General features: G+C 42.9%; 1 protein-coding gene across 1 annotated transcript in view; it reads right to left on the minus strand.

Annotated features, from left to right (window-relative positions):
• Positions 1-23461, minus strand: part of LOC116328974 (ankyrin-2-like) — an 86073-nt gene that overhangs the window by 32089 nt on the left and 30523 nt on the right. The window contains exons 7-36 of the mRNA XM_039608771.1: positions 22898-22921; positions 21517-21525; positions 20929-21027; positions 20016-20114; positions 18712-18810; positions 17769-17966; positions 17538-17636; positions 16472-16570; positions 16220-16318; positions 15928-16125; positions 13959-14057; positions 13515-13613; positions 12763-12960; positions 12339-12437; positions 12136-12234; positions 11963-12061; positions 11138-11236; positions 10517-10589; positions 10185-10238; positions 7680-7821; positions 7308-7319; positions 6239-6326; positions 5357-5460; positions 5078-5116; positions 3472-3696; positions 2293-2391; positions 1059-1213; positions 764-975; positions 251-455; positions 70-166 (exon numbers count right to left, since the gene is read on the minus strand). Coding sequence (XP_039464705.1) covers positions 70-166; positions 251-455; positions 764-975; positions 1059-1213; positions 2293-2391; positions 3472-3696; positions 5078-5116; positions 5357-5460; positions 6239-6326; positions 7308-7319; positions 7680-7821; positions 10185-10238; positions 10517-10589; positions 11138-11236; positions 11963-12061; positions 12136-12234; positions 12339-12437; positions 12763-12960; positions 13515-13613; positions 13959-14057; positions 15928-16125; positions 16220-16318; positions 16472-16570; positions 17538-17636; positions 17769-17966; positions 18712-18810; positions 20016-20114; positions 20929-21027; positions 21517-21525; positions 22898-22921 — 3320 coding nt within the window. The remainder of the gene's footprint in view (positions 1-69; positions 167-250; positions 456-763; positions 976-1058; positions 1214-2292; positions 2392-3471; positions 3697-5077; positions 5117-5356; positions 5461-6238; positions 6327-7307; positions 7320-7679; positions 7822-10184; positions 10239-10516; positions 10590-11137; positions 11237-11962; positions 12062-12135; positions 12235-12338; positions 12438-12762; positions 12961-13514; positions 13614-13958; positions 14058-15927; positions 16126-16219; positions 16319-16471; positions 16571-17537; positions 17637-17768; positions 17967-18711; positions 18811-20015; positions 20115-20928; positions 21028-21516; positions 21526-22897; positions 22922-23461) is intronic.

The following is a 23461-nucleotide window of genomic DNA, read 5'->3' on the forward strand; positions in this document are numbered from 1 at the left end:
TGTCTGTGGCTGACTGCTACAACTTAGACATGTCAGTGAACAGATATTTGGTTCAGCTAGTTATTTTACCTGGCAGACACATTGGTGGTAAAGGACACACAGTCATTAATAAAAGTTAACGGAGTAGTTCCTGTTATATCCTCCCACTGGGCTGGCGTTGTTCCACCTGCACGTGGACATGAAATGTTAGAAGACGCGTCTCAGCTTAATCCATTAAGATTTGTGTGAACTTTTCTACAGGTTCTCTAACCGGTGATGCTACAAAGCAATCGTAAGGTGGGTGTGTCCCCTCCAAAACCGTTGAGGACCGGGTCGGAGTTGCTCTTGGGGACAGGGATCGTCATGGTGATGGGTTTATGAAATTTTCTCCTGCGGGGCTCCAGAGTGACAATGGGACTGAAGCTGGCCTTATTCCCCAGGATCTTCCTTACGACATCTATGCTCACTGGCTGGGCCTGCGAGACAAAGAGGAAAGCCCGGCTATGAGGTACACAGCAGACAACACATGTGCTTTAACACGTGTGCTTTAACACGTGTGCTTTAACACGTGTGCTTTAATCCACCTCTTTTGATTCCACTTAGTAAAGACATCGATGATCACAGACACATGAATCACAGCAACTTAAGAAGGTCGAGTCTTTTTTATGTCTGCATGGTTTAAAACTAACGTTTTGAATATTAAGAACAACATAACGACAGCAAAAACAGAGACTGCATATATAAAAGGTAACCACAGATGATATCAGTGCTCCTCTCCGTTTACCTGCAGTCCAACCCTGATCCTCTTGGTGAGCGCCCCCTCAGGAAAAACTGCCTGAACTTGTGGTACAACAGTGCTGCTGAGGATGCCTCCTTCAGGACCAATCAGATTACTGTCTTGCTTGATGCGTGACACCACAGCAAAGTATTGTGGGAAATCTCTGGTGATGATACGGCAAATGCGTTTCCTCTCCAGCTCTTCAGGAGTTTCCAGTTCTGGAGAAGGTGGGACAGAAAAGACGTCATCAGGCCATTATCGTTTGACACCGCGGTGTCATCAGCTAGTATCGGAGACTGACCCTCGTCCATGCCATTGAGTATCTGGTTGAGCTCCTCTTGAGTGTGTTCGCAGTGATGCTCCTTCCAGCTCTCTCCTGTTTCGCTCCTCAGAATCACCAGCTCCCGCTCCTTCCCTCGGAGGGCAGCGAAGTGAGGGATCTCCACAATGACAGGACTGGAGGAACAGGACACGTTGGGTAAGTCCAAGTAAAACTAAGTACATGATGTGTGCAGAGTGCATTTGTGCATGTAGTGAGGTAAGTCTCCTGTTCTTTGACTGTTCATCTTCTTTGTATCTGGATATGAACCCGACTGTACCTGTGCAAACATGCAGAGGGTGTATCGCTCCTCTTGGTCTGACTTCACTGCTATGTAACTTAAATTTAGGTTTCATTCTTTCTCTAGACATTAGACTGATGTGTTGACAGGTCAAACGTGGTGATAAAGACCATCTCAGATAAACATGTAGAGCTGTGCTGGATAAATGCATCTGCACGAGCAAATCTTAGGTGGATTCACTTGAATCACAACAGTATTTTCAAGTTGATTTATAATCAGTGTATTGTCCATTTTCAATACTTAAGTTAGAAAATGTCACTCTGACACTTACCTGATGAGCATAATCACAAACTAGTTACAACGTATATCTACAAGAAGCGTCCTGCAGGCTGAGGCCACATCGGGACAAACACAGACATAAAAGCTGAAGTGCTGATAGTTTTATGTGATATTTATATGGTTACTTGGCCTGACGGTGCCTGCCTGTTTATTTTTCACTCTAAATACTGTTGATGTTATTTACTTTGACCACCCTGACAAAAGGCAGGAGAAACACATCAATTTAAAATATATAGTGGAAAGGCTTCATGTCTGGTGAAAACATCAACATACCAACATCATGTGATTTTTTATGAACTCTAAATAAAAACCAAAATCATACAGAGCTGATCACTGAAGCATGCGCTCAGATTCTCCTGGTTCCCTTTGACTTACAGGCCACACAACCATTTAAATTTCACACATATGTGAGAGAAAAATCTGCCCCCAGTCATGAAACAGAAGAATGAGAAGAAAGAAAAGGGAAACAGCAAAGCAGGAAGGAGAGAAGTGACAAGCAGTGGCTGGAAGGCATAAACACTAAATGAGGTGGATTATGCAGCGTTAGCACAAACATGACAGCACGATGAAAAAGAAATGGGACTGGCATCCATGGATTGTTTCATATGCACAACCACAGACTGGTTTCCACCCTACCCAAGAAATCTGGTCCCCGGTGGACCAAGCTGGAGGATTCTGGTAACCAAACTCTCTCCCTCATTTAGAGGTGGAGGGGCACTGGGGAGGTGAAGTTTACTGTGTGATTGACCGAGCATCCGCACGCAGCAGTGAGGAAGAAAGAGCACACACAATGTTTGGGTTGGTTTGAAAGCCTGCGCTGATTTTTTTTTTAGCTGCACATTTAGGAAGTCCAATAGAGCATCACGAACAAATGACAGATAAAAACATTCAACATTTTACCCCAAAGTTGTGCTTAATTCGATATTTTTCCTAAACTCAAGTCATTCTTTTCATAATAAAGAAGACTGACTCTGGAGTTCTTTACATTTTCATAACACGCCTTCTATCACACTGTGTTGGTCACTGAAGAAGTCCTTTAGTTTTGATCAAGTTTTGATCTGTTAGACTATTATTTTGCATACATTTTTATTCAAATGAAATATGTATACAAAGACGTTTGATCCTTGGGTTCAGTTTTGCTAAAATGATCTCATTGTTTGCTAAACAGTGACACAGCTCATCATTATGGCAGTGTGGGGCTAGTTTCACTGCAGAGCTGCAGAAACATTTCACATCACAGTAAAATCTGCAGCAAATCTACAACTGTGATCATCTCAAACATTACCAGTAGAGGGCAGAGTTTCATTCCACATATCAAACCAATCATGGTGCAAGACACTGCAGTTGGAGTTAATAAGAAAAGCTGTTTCATCAAGTGTTAGGGAGAAAGGTTAGAAAGAGTCGCACTGCAGCTGTTATGAAAGTAAACAGGCCATGCTGGCAGATCGCTGGCACTGGGAGGAAGCGAGAGCAAATACAGAAACAGCTCGAGTCAGGCAGAGGCTGGGGAAATTAATCTGAAAGAAAAAGGGCAGCACTTTGTAACCTTTGCATCTATAAGGGATACAAATTAATAACAGGATAGATGTTCGAAGAAAAGAAGCACTTTTGTCCTGCTGTTCTGAGAGCTGTTTTAATCATCTCTCTTGGAAACCTATTGCCATAAAATACTCAAGACTTTGCAAAATACTTCCAAGATACTAGCAAACAATATTATATCATATGTATGTTGTTGGCATTTGGTGCTATATAACTGACTTTAACTGTTAACCCCCATACAACCACAAGCGTCTACAATCATTATTCCTGTCTTACCCAAGGAACTGGGCTCCAGAGGGTCCCACCTCAATGAGCCTGCTGGCCAGACCCTCCCCCTCAACCATCGGGGGCATGGTGGCCAGACGGTGCCTCTTCACCAGTCGGCACGTCACTCTTGTTGGGGCACTGCACTTCCTGGGCGGGATGATGATGCGGAGGCCATTGTGTCGACAACCACGCATGGCTCCGCCCCTGGCATCTACCATGAAGCTGACCAGGAAGCTGAGAGGGAGCAGGAGATACAGGCACAAATGAGACATACACCAATATTATCCAATTCAGTCTAATTCAATTCAACTCCATTAAGTGGTGAGAAAGCAGACAGCAAAGCTTCAGACTGTTTGATTTCACTGAGTGCGCACACTTACACAAAGGACCAAAGTTGTTTACTTGCTCGAGTTTTTGAACACAAGCAACAGTCAAGTCGTTAACTACGTATTTCAAAATGAAGAAGGCACCGTTAAGACAAGGACTGAAGAAACTGCAGCACGATACATGAGAACTATGAGACTATGAGACTTTTTTAAATATTCCAAGTGAACTTATTCATCTCAGACCGTGTAGCAACAATAGCACAACTATAGCATAGTCACAACTTTAGTGAACTGATTCAGCGATGTCAGTTATTGCAGACAAGTAACAGTAAACTTAAGCTAGCTCACATCAGCTAACATTAGCTAATCTATGCTTGTGGAAACAGCAGACCATTACGTGTGCATGTACAGAACTGGGAAACAATGCATTTTCTTCATTAGGTTGAATTTTCAAATAGAGATGCTACAAAAAAGGATAGCTGCACTTTAAGGCAAAGTTAGATTTTGTTACAACAACCATAAAGACTATAATTACAACAACACTGACTACTTATTATCATGGGATGGACAGCTCTATGACTGTAGCATGGTAGCTAACGTACGCTCAACCTTTGGTTTCTGTTTTCTCAACACTGAATGGACGAGAGCTCCTCTGCATTCAGGTTTGACCTTCACTCTCCATGCAAAGTGACAAGTATGCGTATGGACCACACATCGCAGCGGGTTGAGACTGACTGTGATGAAATGACGATATGACACTAAAGACAGTTCTTAAGTTCTTGGCTCAGCTTCAGTTAAACAAACAACCAGGTTAGAAAAACCCAACAACAGACTTGAAAACAGCTGTTAAACTAATGTTAGAAGACAAGATTAGAGTAAACTGTAATAGTTTATTCTAATAGTCTCCATCCCATACAGTGAAGTATAATAATACGCCAACGTATTCCACATAAGTGACATGGCATGTTAGTGGAAATGCACAATTCACGAGACACCGCATGAAGTCAACAAACATGTCCTCAACCTTCAACGCTGTCTAAACCTCGTTTTCCTGAACTTGCAGTGTCATGTGACCTCTCCACGAGGAGATGTCAACTTTGGGAACTTATTTAGAGAGTTTATGTTTAATTTATGCTCAGCCTGAGAATACAGAAATAGATACGAGACGTTGTCTGTCGAGGACGGTGCAACACATACACCTCTCCATTGGGAGAGCACACTGTGAGCGGAGAAGGACAGTGATGAAGTTGAAAAGGGGAATGAGGTGCAACCAAGGTGCAGAAGGTCACCTGCTGTGGTCTCCATGATCATGGCACGGAGAGGAGTGGCTAAAACAACAACCACAACAGACAGAGAGGAATCACAAGTCAGGCAGAAGAAATCAGAGAGGGAGAAAAAAACCAGCAGAAGGAAAAATGCAAAAACAGGAGCGTGTATGGCGCTCAGCAGCATTTCCATCTGCAAAGATCCACAGAAAACTGTTTATTCACAGAACTCTGGAAGTGTAAATGCTGTTTACATCTTCACCCATTGCTGGCAGGACTTTCCTTCAGTGTTACTGTGCTTACCCTGAATGGACAGGGCTGGAGGACAAAGCCACGTTGTCCAGGTTCTCTGTGCCCCAGCTCAACCGGTATGAATCCCTCTCAGCCTCCCTGGCAAGTGATGAAACCTGGAATGAAACAAAGATCTTATCAGAGACCAGCTAAACAATAATGTCATCCAGGGCATTAAGATGATCATGGCTAGATATACTTGCTCCTGAATTTGACAGAAATATAATCCCATACAAAACAGCAGAACAGTGGGTGGAGGAGTGGGTCAGGTGGGGTTGCAGCTCTACTGAATCCTGAGAGCTCAGATGGGCTCTAAGTGTTAAGTCTGACAAACAGAAGGCTCACTCGGCCCTTCTTCCATTGATCCATCCTCGTCTTTGTCGTACTCACATATGAGCAGCATAGAATCACCAGTGAACCTGACCCCACTAACTGCATGTCTTTGGAGTGTGGGAGGAAGCCGGAGTACCCGAGAGAACCCACGAAGACACAACATGCAAACTCCACACAGAAAGGCCCCGGTTAGATGGCTGCGAGGCAACACCGCCTCCAGGCTGGGTAAATGCACTGGTGCTTACACAGAACTCCTCTGCTCTAACTGGGAACTCAAAGTGCTTTTTTACCACAAGTTTCATTCAGCCAATCACACACACATTCATCCAAGTGCTGAACGTCCTCACACAACATCTGACTCACAGATTGATGTGCAGACTAAAGTAGCTGAGGATCAAACGCCTTCAGAGTGGTAAACTGCACCTCCTGAGCCACAGCCACCCAACACGAACGTCATTTCACTCGAGTGTCATAAGTTGTAATTCCTAACATTTAGGTTAACATCGTCCCACTGTTTTAAAAATGCACCCAATTAGTGATCTGTGTGATGATGCAGCGTACCTGGTGACTGGTGAGCATCTCCTCCATCATGCCTTCATGTTTAGAAGAGTAGTAGCTGTGGTGAGTGGGCGTGAAGGACCTGTCTGAACTGAAGCACAGAAAAAATACAAGCTATGAAACCAGTGAAGCTCATGATATCAACACAGCACGGCAGGAAATTAAACAACACCTTCTGTTCTAGTCGGGATCCATGTCCAGTAATTAGGTGGTTAATAGTATGTTCAAATGCTAAAACTGCCACATGTACCTAAAGTGTTGGTTTAACATGAGCACCATGACAGCAGCACTGCTAGACACACAAACGCAGCAGCCAAAGCCAAAGTATCTGATCTGCTTATGACATACGGCTGGAAGGCCGAGCCAAGCTGCAGGGAGCATTTACAAACACGTGCACATGTGGTTCCTAATTTTCCAGGGTTCCACCATTCCAACATTCCTATGGTTGTAATGGAAATGAGATTCTGGTGTACCAGCTGTAGTCATCAGTGCTCTCCCAGCTTTATAAAGCACCTAACAGGAATATGAAGCTCTTCATCTGCTTAAAGCGACCTGGGTTTGAGCTATGCATCCAAACGCAATAGGAGGATGAATGAGCTGCAGCAGAGTTACTCAGAAACAGGGTTCCTTAAACGCAGGACTCTGGGAACACAGGACCATGGAAAATCAGGCATATAAATCAGGGTATAACCAGATGCTTAAATCAGCAGATATGCTCCTGCTGACGTTAGGTCTCTGGCTGTAATCTGTTCTTTAAAAAACTGCTAAAGGTCAGGTTGTATCTGAACAGGAAGGTAACATCAATCCTCTGAATTCTGGGACAATTTCTCAGAAATGTTTTGTGTTATTTTCCTCAGTGTCAGAGGACATTTTCATTCCTAAGAGCACACTGTTAGCAGCAGCAAAGCTCTGCAACCCCAAAACTTTGGCTGAAATAAATAGACGCATATCTACTCATTTAAATTCTATTTAAATAGATGGGCTTCAAAGTGAATGCAGACACTGTCACACAGGTTATTCAGTGGTGCTGAAGACTTAAAAGTCCAGATATGTGGACGGAGTCAGCACATACCTTTGCATTCGACTATGTAGATGTGAAAAGGCAGACCAACCATGAGGTATGAAGAGGAGAGGTTGCAAACAGACACAAAACATACACAGTTAGTTGTTTGCCCAGATTTGCACAAGTGCATACACTGAATGGGACAGAGCAAATGTGAGTAAAAAGGGTGGGAAGGGAGGAAACGCATAAGTAGGTTACATCAAATGTCATAAAAGGGAAGAGACTGCGTAATTAAAACAGCTGCATGAGCTCCAGCTTGTAAAACTGTATAGAGAGCATATGGAACAACTGTGCATGAATCATTTCACCCAGAAATACGTCTCACAGTGAGTTTGTCAGGCTCTCTGTGTTGCTTATTAACTTTGGCAGAGTATGATGCACCTGTCAGTTCGTCCTCCCTCCAGGCTGAAGCGCAGGTAGTTCATCCCATCCAGGTACTGTCCTGGCAGGGAGTCATCTCCCAGCTCCCGGAGATCCTCAGCCCTCAGATACTCCCCTCCGTCGCCTGTCATTGTGTCGTCACCTTGAGCAAGCAGAGAAATGAAATTATCAATGAAAAAACCCACAACTATAACCAACCACTGATGAGAAAACACAATGATGCAGCTTGATGTTGGAACACTGTTAGAAATATTTGGGATGATGTAAACAAGTCAACAAATCTATACTTGTGCTCTGCTTGTTTTGGTTTTGATATTCTCATGTGGAAACATCACATCCAGTTACTTTAAAAGCTGAAAGTGGAAAATAGACATTGATGTGGCTCGTGAACAATAAAGACAGAGTAATAAATCTGTTTATCACAGAAAAGAAATCTCTGTTTTCAAACAGCCAAAGGTTCCCTGTCAGCCTTATTTCTGAGGTAGCCGTTTAGTCACAGTCATACTTCATTAACACGCTTCCCTTTTTAAAGGTAAACTAACAAATCAAATGTGTTTAGTGAAGCCAGTGTTTACTTGGCTGCTCCGTCTGCCTGTACAGGAAAACTCAACGTGTTGTCAGTTTTGTGTCTCTAGTTAAGAGAACCGGTAGGTTGCCGGTTTGATCCCCAGCTCTGTCTGCCTCGGTCGTTGTGTCCTTGGGCAAGACACTTCACCTACCGCCTCCTGGTGATGGCCAGAGGGGCCGATGGTGCGATATGGCAGCCTCGCTTCTGTCAGTCTGCCCCAGGGCAGCTGGGGCTACACCTGTAGCTGCCTCCACCAGTGTGTGAACGTGAGAGTGAATGAATAGTGGAATTGTACAGCGCTATATAAATGCATCCATTATTCATCCATTATTAAAACCTTTCACAGTTTAGTGGCTGCAAAATCCTGATGTGTACTTCACATTTAGCTCCTCGCTACAGGATCTCTATGTTCTACTGTATTCTCATGCTTTGATTAAGGACTGTGCAAACCAACTGTAAGGCTTGTGTTAACTGCACAACTGCGATTTAGCACTATTACTGTTGCACTACTGCACAGCAGGGTTCAGCATGGGTGTTGGCTGCAGGATACCTGTTCACCCTGACTGTATGCAGGGGAGCAGTGGAGTCAACCCTCTGACTTCTCTGTGTTCATGTATTCTAACAGGGATTGGAGCATATTTCACCCATGTGCACACACATTCACAGAGCACGTTATTTGTACATGTTTTACATGTTTCGATGTTTGTGAGCTGGAGGAGCCAGGAATCAAACCACTGATGTTCCCATTGGTAACGAGCTACAGCTGTGCCAGCGTTACTGAAACAGTTTTTAATTCATACTTTACCTTTAGAATAAGTCTGGTTTCAAATGTTGGTGCACAAAAAGATAAATCAATATTATTGTTATTTTTTAATATACAGCATCTTTCCAAATTCATGCAAGCTACTGGCCAACATTATCCAAGCGTTGAACAACTTCTTTGTTGGCATGGGATGGGCACTAACAACAGTCTCTTACTCTCTCCACATTCCCAGAGCAGTGTAAGCTAATGATGGTGTCAGCTAATGTTGCAGCTCTGACTCTGGAGCAGGTACGGCAGGAAGCTTTATGCTAAAAGACATACTGCAGTTAGACAGAGACGCTCTGGTGCCAAATGTAAACTGGCTACCTGCAGAAGATGCAAGAAAATAAACGTGATTCAGTGAGTTTTCAGCATATTTCCTTTAAGGTGAAGATGAATGTAAGAAAATCTGACGTTTCCTTAATTCATTCCCTCAAATTATGTGACGATATAGTTTTATAAATCCACCAAAGATTGTTAGAAATGACTCTGGTATGTACGCGAGTCTTGAGCTGAGCTGATCTAGTCCATATCTCCTCAAGTGTTCATAGAAATAAGCTTCAAAGACATAACACACTTTTGTTCTGCTTTTCTCCTGCAGAACACAACCAGGCACAGCAGCAGGAGACTGAGTTAAGGGCTTAAAGGAACAGTTTAATTGTACTGATACCGATTCCACTCTGGTGTGTACATTGTGTATGTAGCTACAGCTGCTGGCTCACCACTGTCACGTCCATGAAGCAGTTTTGATGCATACTGAGCACTGCAGCCGGGAACACTGCAAACAAACTGCAATTCAGAGATGCTCCGTCCATTCCTGCTCGTAACACATCCACTCTGAGGACGAGATGTTCACGTGCTCCCTGGTAAATCTCACCCACTAACAGGTACATAATTAGTTCAAGTCTGTAGCCAACACACGGACATGAAACGGCTGTTAATGGTTTTCCACTTGAACTCGGAAAGACAAACGTTTTCTAAACACTGGCAAAGAGTGCACACAGTGAACACTCGTGTTATTCTCTCAGTAACACACGAACGACTTCATGTGGCATCATAGACGAGTTAGTACAGCACAGGCTTATTCACCACGCCTTCACTCCTACAGCAAACCTGCACACCATCATGCTACTACCTTCATCATCCATGGAGTCGTCTGACATAACATCATCATCAATGGTTTTCCACGCTGTAGGTAAACAGCACAGTCACAGGCTGATTCTTAGGGTTGGTTGATGGTGAAAATGGTCAAAATCATTTGAAGCCACAAAGAGGGACGAACAGAAAGGTCCAGCGTTCTCGTCTGATCTCAACAGTATCCATCACTTTAGCTGCTAAATGTTACAGCTGGTGTGCAGTGGCTAAAGATGCCAACTAACTTAAATGTATGATAAATGAGCACATGGCTGCAGGACCACAGAGAGGGAGTGGGCTGCAGTTTCACGCTGTAGCTGCAACATGACTTACCCTCTTCATCGGACACATCGAGGACCTCAGTCATGGTCTCTGGCACATTCAGCTTGTGTTTCTCCGTCACCGTCTGCCAGAGCAGAGCAAACAGACCCCGTTAAAATTACGACAGTAAGTGTATCAGGTAAAGCCAGATAATACAGTTTAATACAGAGCAGTTAGCTTTGTTGAAACAATTTTACAGAAGTCTTAATTCAACCGTGTAATCATTTTAAGAAAATAGAGATTTGTACTGACGTAATGGCACGTATCTTTTTTACTGTTGTGTTCTCACATATGCGGCACCTCAGCCAGTGTTGTATTATTATGCCAAAGTGATGTGTTATAATGGACAGATAAAGAAAAGCATTATTTTTATGAAGACTAAAAGGTTATCTGAATTTCTAAATGTAACATATAGAGGGAGGTTAGTGTCGTGGTAGCTTTATAGGCTCATAAAGGACAGAAGGGTCCTAACTTGACCCTGCAGGTCTGTGGAGGTTTCTCTGTTTTCCTCCAGCAGTTCAAATCCACACCTGACAGTTTTATCTCTCTGCCACCTGTCCAAGGTGTATCCGACCTATCGCCCTATCACAGCTCTGACAGGCTCTAAGAAACGTGCAGGTGTGTGTGACATACCGTGGTGGTGGTAATGATCTCTTCAGTGACAACCCTCAGTGTGTCCACCACAGAGATATAACCCAGCCTGCGAGCAATTCCCAGAGCTGTGTTGCCATTCTGCACAGGAAAACAGATCATTATACGTGTGTGTGTGTGTGTGTGTGTGTGTGTGTGTGTGTGTGTGTGTGTGTGTGTGTGTGTGTGTGTGTGTGTTAGTGTTGTGTGTGTGTGTGTGTGTGTGTGTGTGTGTGTGTGTGTGTGTGTGTGTGTGTGTGTGTGTGTGTGTGTGTGTGTGTGTGTGTGTGTGTGTGTGTGTGTGTGTGTGTGTGTGTGTGTGTGTGTGTGTGTGTGTGTGTGTGTGTGTGTGTGTGTGTGTGTGTGTGTGTGTGTGTGTGTGTCAGTGTGAGTGTGTGTGTGTGTGTGAGTGTGTGTGTGTGTGTGTGTGTGTGTGTGTGTGTGTGTGTGTGTGTGTGTGTGTGTGTGTGTGTGTCAGTGTGAGTGTGTGTGTGTGTGTGTGTGTGTGTGTGTGTGTGTGTGTGTGTGTGTGTGTGTGTGTGTGTGTGTGTGTGTGTGTGTGTGTGTCAGTGAGTGTGTGTGTGTGTGTGTGAGTGTGTGTGTGTGTGTGTGTGTCAGTGTGAGTGTGTGTGTGTGTGTGTGTGTGTGTGTGTGTGTGTGTGTGTGTGTGTGTGTGTGAGTGTGTGTGTGTGTGTGTCAGTGTGTGTGTCTGTGTGTGTGTGTGTGTGAGAGTGTGTGTGTGTGTGTGTCAGTGTGTGTGTGTGTGTGTGTGTGTGTGTGTGTGTGTGTGTGTGTGTGTGTGTGTGTGTGTGTGTGTGTTTTGCGTACCACAGTGGTAGCGTTGGGTTTGGCTCCGTACTGCAGCAGCACATTGATGATGTGTGTGTTTCCCTGCTGTGCTGCCTGATGCAGGGGAGTGTATCCGTTCTGAAAGGCAAAGCAGAGGTGAGTAAAAGTCCTGTTTGTTCAGCTCTCATAAACACTGCAGCTGCTTTCAGCACCTTAGTCTTGGCATTGACACTTGCGCCATTCTGAAGGAGGAAGTTGACCATCTTTGCGTTTCCATAGTGACATGCTACAATCAGCGGCGTGTAGCCCAACTGTGAAGCAAAAACAGATCTGTTACATTTCTTTAAGTCATGAATAGTGCACAACACCAGAAGCTGTTACTGTTATTAAAGAGAATAAAACCCTTTTTTCATACCTTGGTCTGCTGGTCCAGGTTGGCACCGTTTCTGGCCAAAATCTCAGCAACGGCCACTTTGTCCTCCTGAGCTGCCAAATGAAGGGCAGTCAGGCCGCTCTGCAGGAGCAACACACAGACCAGCATTAAGGCTATTAGCCGATAGTGCCTTATACCAAACTATCTATCAGAAATACTTTTGGTTTAATAACCAACACAGATTCTGCTTTACTCTCTGAGATACTGGAGCAGAGGAAAGGAACTGTGCACAGACTACTTTATTTATTATCATGATTCATATTTATTTAATTCCATTTATTGTATGAACCTTTTCTTTTTTACTGTTGACATTTCTAATTGTGGACACATTAGTAGGTTTATTAACAGCAGCAGGGCTAAACAGGGCAAAGATGCATCACATACTGTGGGTGAGTTTCTGCAGTACCTTGGTGGGAACGTTGATTTGAGCTCCTTTGGTTATAAGCAGAGCGGCCATGTCCGCATGACCCTCCTGGGAGGCCAGATGGAGCGGAGTGACCCCCTGCTTGGTCAGGATGTTAGTCTCTGCTCCGTAACGCAGCAGCACTGTGGCGATCTCCATCTGGTTCTTTTTAGCCGCAATATGCAGAGGAGTGTAGCCGTTCTGATTGGTGCAGGACACACACGAGAGTTACTGGTCAGCAAATGCTGAAAATCATTTTTACTTTTAATACGACTGTTTATCAGAGACCCTGTTTGGCAGTGAATGTATACTGATGCTGATGTCACTCACTCCTCACATATGAGTCAGTCACACCGTCACACATGTGCTTTTATTAGCATGAATGCACAGGCTGTGCTTTACTGTGGCTCAATAACACACAGACTATCCTGCAGCTTAATGGATTCATCTGCAGCTGAAACAGCAAACACTCTTCATCCTCCTGAGGGTCAGAAATTATTGAGGCTTCAGAGACTTTTCTGAAAGCTGTCTTTAAAAAACAGGACAGAGCCGTCAGCTGTGAAGTCCCTCTGGCTCTAGCTTGTAACTAGCTGGTTAAGAACACTCCTATTATAGGTGTGATTCCATCTTCCAGTGCAGACAGTGTGGCTCCACAGTGTGAGGCCAACTCTGCAGCCACACTGGCCGTACAGCTTAAACATCCACGACAGCCTTCCTGCTCCGAGCTCATCTACATGTGTGCGCTGTTGAATCACCTTTGCCATCGTGTGCGGTGACGCTCCTTTGTCCAAAAGCAGGAGCGCCACGTTCTGGTTATCATAATGTGCTGCAACGTGGAGCGGGGTGAGGCCATTCTGTAAGGTATGCAAGGATTAGACAGAAGCTTTAGAAGGTGAGATGAGTTAAAGTAATATTAGACAGCATCAGCAGCGAGGCTCTTATTATAAAGACAAAAACATGCATGAAGGAGCAAAAACAAGATCCCTGATGTAAAACGGCACCTGTTAGTGTTTTGAGTCAGGGTTACTCTAAACGAAGGGAAGGCTCATGTTATTTTTTAAACTGTACCAGCATCCCTGCAGTGAAGTTAACAGGAAATTCAATAAAACATGGAATACATTTCCTTTTAATCACATCTCATTATTTTACAATACATGCTATGAATTTTAAGGATAGCAGGTTTCTGTTTGGATCCATACCTTCCCAGCAGAGTCAGGAGGAGCGCGACGCTGTAGCAGAAGTTTGGCTACATCCAGGCTTCCATACTTTGCGGCCACATGCAGCGGAGTAAAACCTTTCTGTATTAGGAGACAACCCAAAAAGTGCCACTAAGAAATCTGTTAGAAGGCACCAAGACCTCAGTATACAGAAATGACAGGTTAGGCTTTAATTACAAACTTTGCACAGAAAGTACGGAGATTTGTGTTGGTGGATGATTTCTTTGTTGCTACAGTGTTAACAACACATCTTACTTTTATTAAAATTGTGCCACATTCATAAGCAGAGTGCATGTGTGGGTTGAGCAGCAGAGTTGAGTTTGTGGATTGCACCCATGAAAAACTTGCCAGATGTAAATTATTAGAGTAAATATCGCTATAACATATTAAGTATTGTGAGCCAACAGAAATGTTCTTACTTTTTGAATTATGTTTTTATTTACTTTGCATTACTATTGTCGTAGTATCATTTAAGCTTTGTATTTAATAAAAGAGGAAAAACCTTCAGTTATTGCCAACGTCTGTGTAATGCTATAAACAGTTCAGGACACCCATAGTAGCATGCTGATGCAACTGCAGGTAACCTGCAGGGAGCGTCCATGTTACATAAAGGCCAGCAGAGGGGGCACTTTAGCTGTAAGGAAACACTGAAGCAGCTTGTTTCTGATGCAGGCCTGTCCATGGAGAGATCAGCCTTTTGTCTCTTAAAGGCAGAATTCAATTTGATTTAATAGGTACACAAACAATTAAACTGAGGATGCAAAGGAGAAAGATGGAGGAGACTTATTTACTTACATTGCATTGTGGAAAATATTGATATTATGAGAAAATAAAGACAATTATGCACATTTGATGTTTGTATGGACGGTGCTATAGTTGTGTTACACTGTAACAGCGACAGCCACACCCCTCGCTCCCCAGAGAGAAGTCTAGAAGAGAGCAAAAGCACTGAGGCCTGACAAATACAGCCTCACACAATGCTTTGTCTCGCTCTTCTTATTATATGAATAGATTATGAGGTTAGTCTGTCTGGGATGGGGCACAAAGTAAAGATCCTGACTGCACAGCCTCCTCTGTTAAACAGTCATGGTGATAAATCACTCAGCTGTGCTCAGACTTCATGAACAATTCAGAGGGACGCGGCAGCTTTACTGCCTCATCAATCATTCATCAGTGGGTCACACAGACAGACCAGGAGATGCAGTATCACAGTAACCTCTCTGTCCCAGCCTTCAGCAGAGGATAACATGGGGTCAAGACATAAGAGTCAACGTTCAGAAATGCAGGCAGGTCATGTTTAAGTGTTACACACTGATAGCAGATGTGAGCAGTACCTGCTGATTTTAAAGGTTACATACACTGGTGTGAAACATTAATGTCAGCTATCATGTGGTGTGGAGACAAAGACAAATATGAACCAAGGAGGCGACTCTTTGCTTTAAAACATGTTTTAAGTGCAATAAAAATGCTGTATTTGTTTGTCTGATTGTTTCATTGTTTTGTTCTTGGTGATTTTTCAGTGATATATTACTTTACATTATTTATTTTAGTCTTTTTGTTGACTTTCGAGAGCCTAAGTTGATATTTTAAAACATTGCATTTGATTTATTACATTATTGTCTATAAAGCTGTAAAACACACAGCTCCTTCCAGCAGACACACAACACACACAGCTCATGGTTCTGTGTATTTCTATATATGAATGAGTGATTCACAGTAAAGTGAATCTTATGCATCGACAGGCGTGACACAAACAGCTTACAGGGGGAATAAAGTGAACTTCAAGTGTTCCTGCAGGACAGGAACCCTGAATGTTTTCATGTATTCACTTTTTGCAGCTGCCATGTTGGAAATAAGAAATTAGAGCATTACATGAACTGAAAAATGTTTGTTCCACTGCTCTGTGCACTAAATCACACCATGAAGATCCAAAGTCTTCTCCCACACTCACCTTGGTGGCTAGTGAGTGTGAAGCCCCTGCCTCTAGCAGCACTGAGGCAGTCTCCACCTGCCCCTCCCTGGCAGAAATGTGGAGGGGGGTGTAGCCATTGGTTGTGGCAGCATCAGGATGGGCCATGTGCTGCAACAGCAGCTGCACAATCTCAGTTTTCCCCAGGCGGGATGCAATGTGAAGGGGCGTCTGCTCCTCCTAAACAGGACACGCAGTAGAGAAAGAGCTCAGTGATCATCAGAATGAAAACGTTTCTTTATCACATGTGCAAATGTGACGACAGCAGTCTTACACGTGCCCGTGCATCTACCATTGCTCCATTCCTCAGGAGACATCTGACGACCTCCACCTGACCTGCGCGGGCTGCCATGTGTAAGGCCGTTTCTCCACGCTGTGCAAACGACATGCAGCAACACACGGTTCAGACGAGTCAGCGCACATTCTGAAAACCTATCACTGTCACGGAGCGTTCATTTGACTTTCAGAACCAATGGCTGCAGTCTGCGTCACTTTTGCTGCCTTCGGCTCGTTTCACATCACTCACAATGTTGCTGACGTCAGCCGAGGCCCCGTTCTGCAGCAGGAGCAGGACGATGTTCAGGTGACCCATGAAGGCTGCTACATGGATGGGCGTCAGACCCGACTGAACATGGAGAAAGCACAACAGAGACCATTGGACAGAATGAAATGCACATCAGGTGAATCAGTGAATAATATAGTGCGTTATGTCTGTGTGGTATGCAGCATTAAATGCGATAACTGCAGGTGTAACAGGTCATTGTGGACAATCAATTCTTATCTTTCATTATCATTTTATTAGAAGAAAAAGAAAAGAAGAATAAAACTGATACAATAAAACCTTTAATTTTGGTCTTTATGACTAATTTACCATCAATTTTTTTCAATTAGAAATCAGCACTATGGCTCTATTTGTAATTATATCATGGCTTGTACTGTGCAGCAGTACTGTTTATAGCAGGGGTGGAGAACTGCAGGTTTGAGATCTCACCCTGGGTCAACACTCCTCAATCACATGATGAGTTCATTACCAGCCTCTGGAGAACTTCAACACATGTTGAGGAGGCCATTTAAACCAGCTGGGCACGTCTAAAACCTGCACTTCCCCACCCCTGGTCTATAGATATGTTCAATAACAATTTCATTTAACAATAATAAACAGAAGTTAACATATTGTTCCGCTGAGACAAATGAGACAAATGTACAAATGAAAAGATGGATTTCTAAGAAATAAGCCTCCCTTAATTCTATTGATGACACCAAGAGGATTTACTTGGCCTGATTTTATTACATTACTATTTAATGTGTACTTCTGAGTCAGTTTGGTCACTTTATGACTCCAGTTATACTCGTGGGACGTTGTTGAAGAAGAGCCTGCTACTGTTAGCATGATGTAACTTTAGGAGGGTGTTTGAAGTACCCTTGCATTTAGATTGCTACCTTTGCTACATGTAACCAAATACAAGTCTGCTGACTGCAAAAATTAAAATCATGCCACAGATTTGTTTCAATAGTAACATTTTCAGTGTAAATGTACAGAGAGCAATAAGAAAAGGCATTTTGCAGTCCGATTATGCAGATGTGTAAAGCACCTCTGTAATGGCCTGGATTGAAGCTCCATATTTAACCAGCAGCTCCATCACCTTCACGCGGTTCTTCTTACAGGCGATATGCAACGGTGTGAAGCCATTCTGTGGAGCAAACACATGAAACGTGACCATAAATAGTTCAGAAGAATTCCAGGTGCATGTAGACAGATTATGATCCTTCTGACTGGCTGATTTTCCACTGCTGGATCTATCCGTGTTCTCTTTGGGACCTACCAGCGCCCTGGCGTTAGGGTTGGCCCGTTTGTCCAGCAGCAGTTTGGTGACTCTGTAGTGACCGCAGTGAGCTGCCACATGCAGTGCTGTCAGGTAGTCCAATGTGACATCATCAACAGGAGCCTTGTGCTGTAGAAGGTGTTTGACGCATTCAATGTGGTCACCTTGTGCCGCCATGTGGAGAGGGGACAGCCCGTTCTGTGGGAGAGGACAGGGAGCTCAGCAGAGGTGAAGAGAGCTGCAGGTGAAATGCATTATTGGTAATGTTTGCTGAAGTGTAAATAAACAGCTGCAATGTGTTTCAGCACTGACTGATAACACAGCCAGCAGTGCGAGGCCTGCTTTACCATCGTAGTTTTACTCACTGTTGTTTCTGCCATTTAACAAACACTGATCGGTATTTGTAAATATGACTCAGCTATAGATCTGCTGCTGAGCATTCAGAGTGTTTTACACAGAATCTCAAACCTGTTGAACATGCTCGTCATGTTATATGCAGAAAGTGCGAGTGCCATTCACTCCTGCCAACACGCACTGTGCTGCAGCTGAGTCGTTCCCAAGTCTGAAAGGATGAATCTCTGTAGAAGTAAACTATGTGTTGCTGGTATACTGAACACTGTACAGCAAAGCCACATGTGTGATGAAACGGTTATGGCCCTGGATCCAGCAGTTACAGACTCATTCATGCTACCATATGAATGACTGCCTCCAAAACTATCGGTAGTTTTCAGAGAAGTGTGGATGATGGTTGCTGTCATGTTAAAAAATCTATTTCCAGAATCTTCTAATGTGAAGACGCAGGGTTGTTTGTCCTTTGACCTATCCTTCCTCCCAGCTCATAGAAAAAGCTCCTACTGGTCACCAGCAGACATCACCAGGCCCTTATCTCACACTGACACGTTACACAGGACACAACCATGACTTTAGATGGTGGATGTGAGACCTTGGTCCTGGCCAGTAAAGGCGCTCCTCTCTCCAGCAGCAGCTCTACAGCCGTATCATGTCCGCTGCGAGCAGCACAGTGAAGCGGAGTCAGGCCGTCCTGTGGAACAAAGACAGTAAATATGTGTCGACTCTCGATGCTGCAGAACAACGACAACTTTAACTCATAACGGGACCTTTTTTAAAAAAGAAAGAAAAAGAAGTCCTGATCAATTGATCCTCATATTTATTTAAAAAACAAAAACATACAAGATATTAGAACATTCAAACTAAGGATTATTATTCTTTTTTGAAAAGGATCTATTCATTTTAAATTTTGAGTCAGCATGTATGAACAGAGGCTACAAAAGATGAAAATACACAGATAAAAACAAGTCAGGCAGATGTTTTTCTTTGAGTACCGACGGGGAGACTGATGGGCAACAACAACAGCAAAAGAACAGTTTCAGTGCAAAACTACCAACGTCACTTCTAATAGCTATCATCAAATCATTTAGAGAATAGGGAGAAATCTGTGTGTGAGGGATGATGTCAGACACTGTCAGTGAATACACCTCGTGCACACAGATGCAAACCAAACAAGCCTCCAATGGAAAAACCGGCCATCTCTAAACAAGAGTCCGACACTGACGCCGTCCCTGTGCCACAGATAAAGCATCGTGATAGGACCAGCGTCCTGAAGCTGACAGGGAAGAAGCAACCTGTGATGGTATATGAGGTGATACAGGGCACAGCATCTGTGACAGCACCATTAATGCTGACTGATACAGTATGTGCAGGTTTCAGAGCAGCATGTACTCCTATACACATGAAGTCTTTTACAGGGAAGGCCATGCATGTCTCAGCAAGACAGTGTGAAGCCTCTGTACGCATCACAGTGCAGTGGCTGCACAGTGACCGGGTCCAGGTGGAGTGCTGGACTAACTCAGTGGTGACCACGTGCTCTGAAATATGGCATCACATTTCTAAAATATAGTATATGGTCCTCAGTTCCATCATTTTATTGGTTTGGATATTTGTATTGGATTAAATACATGGATTTAAAGCATTAAAAATGTCATTGAACTTGTATTTTTATCTGAGCAGCAGTTTAGTAAATAACAGATCATGATGCCAAGTGATCAGTGGCAGAACTGAAAACAACCCCCCATCATATCTGTTGTTAGTAATGGACGTGATGTATGTAACAGCTGCACCACTGTGGGAGTGTGCAAGTGGAGACGTGGAGTTGTGCTGTGGTTTAAAGATAACTAGCTCTAAAGCTCAGGCGCTGTTACATTAGATGTGTGCGTTTGAGGTACTCACCCTCGTTTTAGCATCAATCTGAGAGCCACGGTCTAATAACAGGCGAACCATGTTTGTGTTGCCACGCTTAGAGGCCACATGCAGTGGAGTGATTCCATTCTGCAGACAAAGACACACAAAGACAACAACTCGTTAAACACGTTGGTTCAGAATCCAAATGTTGGTATATCTCTGTGTGTGAGCAGTGAACAGGGAGCTATTTTTATCCATCCTGCTTTGGTGATTAAAAATAGGAGATGTGACTGTGTTTTGTGGAAGGCCTCATTTAAACAGGCGTTTGTTGCCTGACGGTGAGGAAGGACTGTTGTGGTACCCAGTGCACAGTCCAAACATCGTAACACAGGATGGCTGACTTTGGTTTGTAAGACTACATTAGCAGATTAGCAGGCACATTAATTAAAAAGAACAGGACTCGGTGTTTTGGTCAGTTATATATATACATACATACATACATACATTATATATATATATATATATGTATGTATGTATGTATGTATGTATGTATGTATGTATGTATGTATGTATGATATATATATATATATACATATATACATACATACATACATACATACATACATATATATATATATATATGTATGTATGTATGTATGTATGTATGTATGTATGTATGTATGTATGTATGTATGTATATATATATATATATATATATATATATATACATACATACATACACATACACACACACATACATATATATATATATATATATAACTGCCAACACAACACTGAGGTCGGTCAGTCGTAGTCCTCATCACTGACTGACCTCAGTCTGTTCTGGTTATAGAGTTATACCCACTGACTTGTTATTATTTTAAAGTCACTGTCAGTCTGCTTTCATCCTGCTTATTTTCATACATTCAGACCCAAATAACTTCTCAGGGTTGTTTCGTACCCTCGCTGTGAAGTCAACTGCTGCCCCTCGGTTCAGCAGGAGCGTGGCCACATTCACGTTCCCATAGTGAGCAGCAATGTGCAGGGGGGTGAATCCACTCTGCAGGACAGACACACACAGGGGAGGACAGAGGACACGCATTAGCTTCACCGTCAACTTTGCCTTTGACCTTTAGTCTTCCCAGCATGCAAAAGTTGCATCAAGAGTAAAAGAAGTAAATTAAAACAAAGGACAATGAAAATCATGTATATTCATTGGTACTAATATGACAGTCAGAGTAAACAGCATCTACACACAACCCCAAACACACACATCACTTCCATGCAAACTGTGTAAAGACAAAGAGACTGAAAATGCTTTTAACAGGTGTGAAATGAAAAAAAAGATCAGAAGCAAAGAAATATGCACAGAGTGCACGCAGACTGTCATCCAGACTGACACAGACAACACAGACTGTCAGTAAACCATAAACCATAAAGTTTCCCATCAACACCAAAGTGCACTATGTTAGCTGCCATAAAGTTATTAGAGTTAGCACAAAGGAAAGATTCAGAGTAGGTTGGAGTAGTTGTGAAATTCTTGCCTTACCTTTCCATTCTGTTAGTGTTGGTCCGATTTAATGTGAAAAAGGTGTTTACAGAAGCGTGAAGAATACAGTGACTAACGAGATGGTTTCACAACTTTACACAGTCAAAAGCTTCGAATGGTGCAAATAAAGGAAGCATGGATGCAACATGCTCGTCTATGCTAACATATTAGCTTTATACATTTATATATATGAGCTTCACAAGCTTCCCATGCCATTACTGAGTTGCACTTTTTACAGCAGTACAGATTCTTTTGCATCGAGTGGAAGGTTCTTTAAAGAAGAGCATGCACTGTAAAAGACATGTTGTCTATAAGCTGTAAAGTATGGAAGACCACGGGTGGAATAAACACAATGAATGCCTTTGTGTGCTCAGCATGTGTTCAATAAGAAGAAGAACAGTTAAATGCATTATTCTATTAGGAAATTATCAAAATATATATTTGTTTATTTGTTCATCCTTCTGCAATCTGCATTTTTAAAGCCGAACATTTATCATATCATAACTGTCTGAAGCTGAGACGAGGCAGCTGGATTAATTTTTCTCTGGTTTCTGGGCAGATGTGACGGGAATAAAAAACACAGTTTGTTCTTCTAAAATGATCGAGGTGACACATCTTCCTCCCAGTTTAACATAAAAACAAAAGTTACTTATTTTGAATCAAAAAAATCATCTTGGTAGTGCTTATCCTATTTCAACCATCACTTTTATGTCCCAGATGTCAGCATTGTTCGTCTTCACTGGCCTTCCATACTTAAGCAGCGATATATTATAGCATCTTGTCCTGCTTATTGTAGTACAGTGTGTTATGTTATATGGACGGGCATTGTAATACTATCAGTCAGTATGTAAACTATACTTTAAACTGCTGATCAGAGTGCATTTCTAAGACATGCAACACAAAAAAGAGGCAAAATTACGAGACAGACTAACAGACGGTGAACATCACACACATTCATAATCAAAGCTTACAGAAAGTAAATACAGTCATTAAAAAACAACAGTTCACTGTTTTTATAATCAGTCTAAATGTATTTAGGGCCACACGGGGAAGGAAAAACCAAAGGGTGATCCTGAGCTGATGATCAAATTCATATAAATAAATAAAAGAAACAGACTCGGGTGAAAAATCAAACTAAAAAGCTAAAAGTCAGAGATAAGCAGCAGTGGCCATTCCTCTCAGCCATGCACGGTGGCCTCTTATTATTCAACAATATCAAACTGAAACTAGGAGAAAACAGACAGAATGGATCAAATGATAGTTCATGTACACCAGCAAGTGCTGTGGAAGTGAGAGAAATAAAGGCAGTGAAGAAAAAAGGAAATGACAAAGGATGGGACTGTGTGTGAGTCTGTGGAGAGTTACAGGAGTGTGTGTATACCTCAGTAGTCCTATTGACCATCATCTGTTGCAGGAGGAATGCAGGAGGAAAGATCAGTTTAGTTAGGACGATGCTGCAGTCACAGACATTAGCTCAGGACGTGGCTGGAGTGGACGCTTCTCAGTCCTGTCAGAGTATAACTGACAACGCTCTCAGTTGTGTCTTGGCTTACTGTAGCTTCACATAGTTAAATGATCTGTTTCTTCTTTACTACTTTGTTAATAAAGCACAAATTCTGGGAACAAACTGGAATTAATATGTTTTAATAGTTGAAAGACCTTAATGATTGAGGAAAGGTTGGGAGGGTTAGGAATGGGAAACTGAACCAACGGCTGCCCATCCCCCTATCGGGTCGCCCCGTCCGACCCCAGAAAGCGTTTTGGGAAGCTTCCTGGGTTAGTGTTGGTAGATCAATACTCTGGCCTGCCGCTGCCTCTGAACTAACAGGTCTCCGTTTACATTCAGCTTGTATTATATTACAATATTATATAACATTCTCTGTATATTAGATATAATATTATATTGTATTGCTGCTCAGATCACACAGTTGTGCTCTGAGATCAC

This window comes from Oreochromis aureus, linkage group 3 (genome assembly GCF_013358895.1).
Source record: "Oreochromis aureus strain Israel breed Guangdong linkage group 3, ZZ_aureus, whole genome shotgun sequence".
NCBI lineage: Eukaryota > Metazoa > Chordata > Actinopteri > Cichliformes > Cichlidae > Oreochromis > Oreochromis aureus.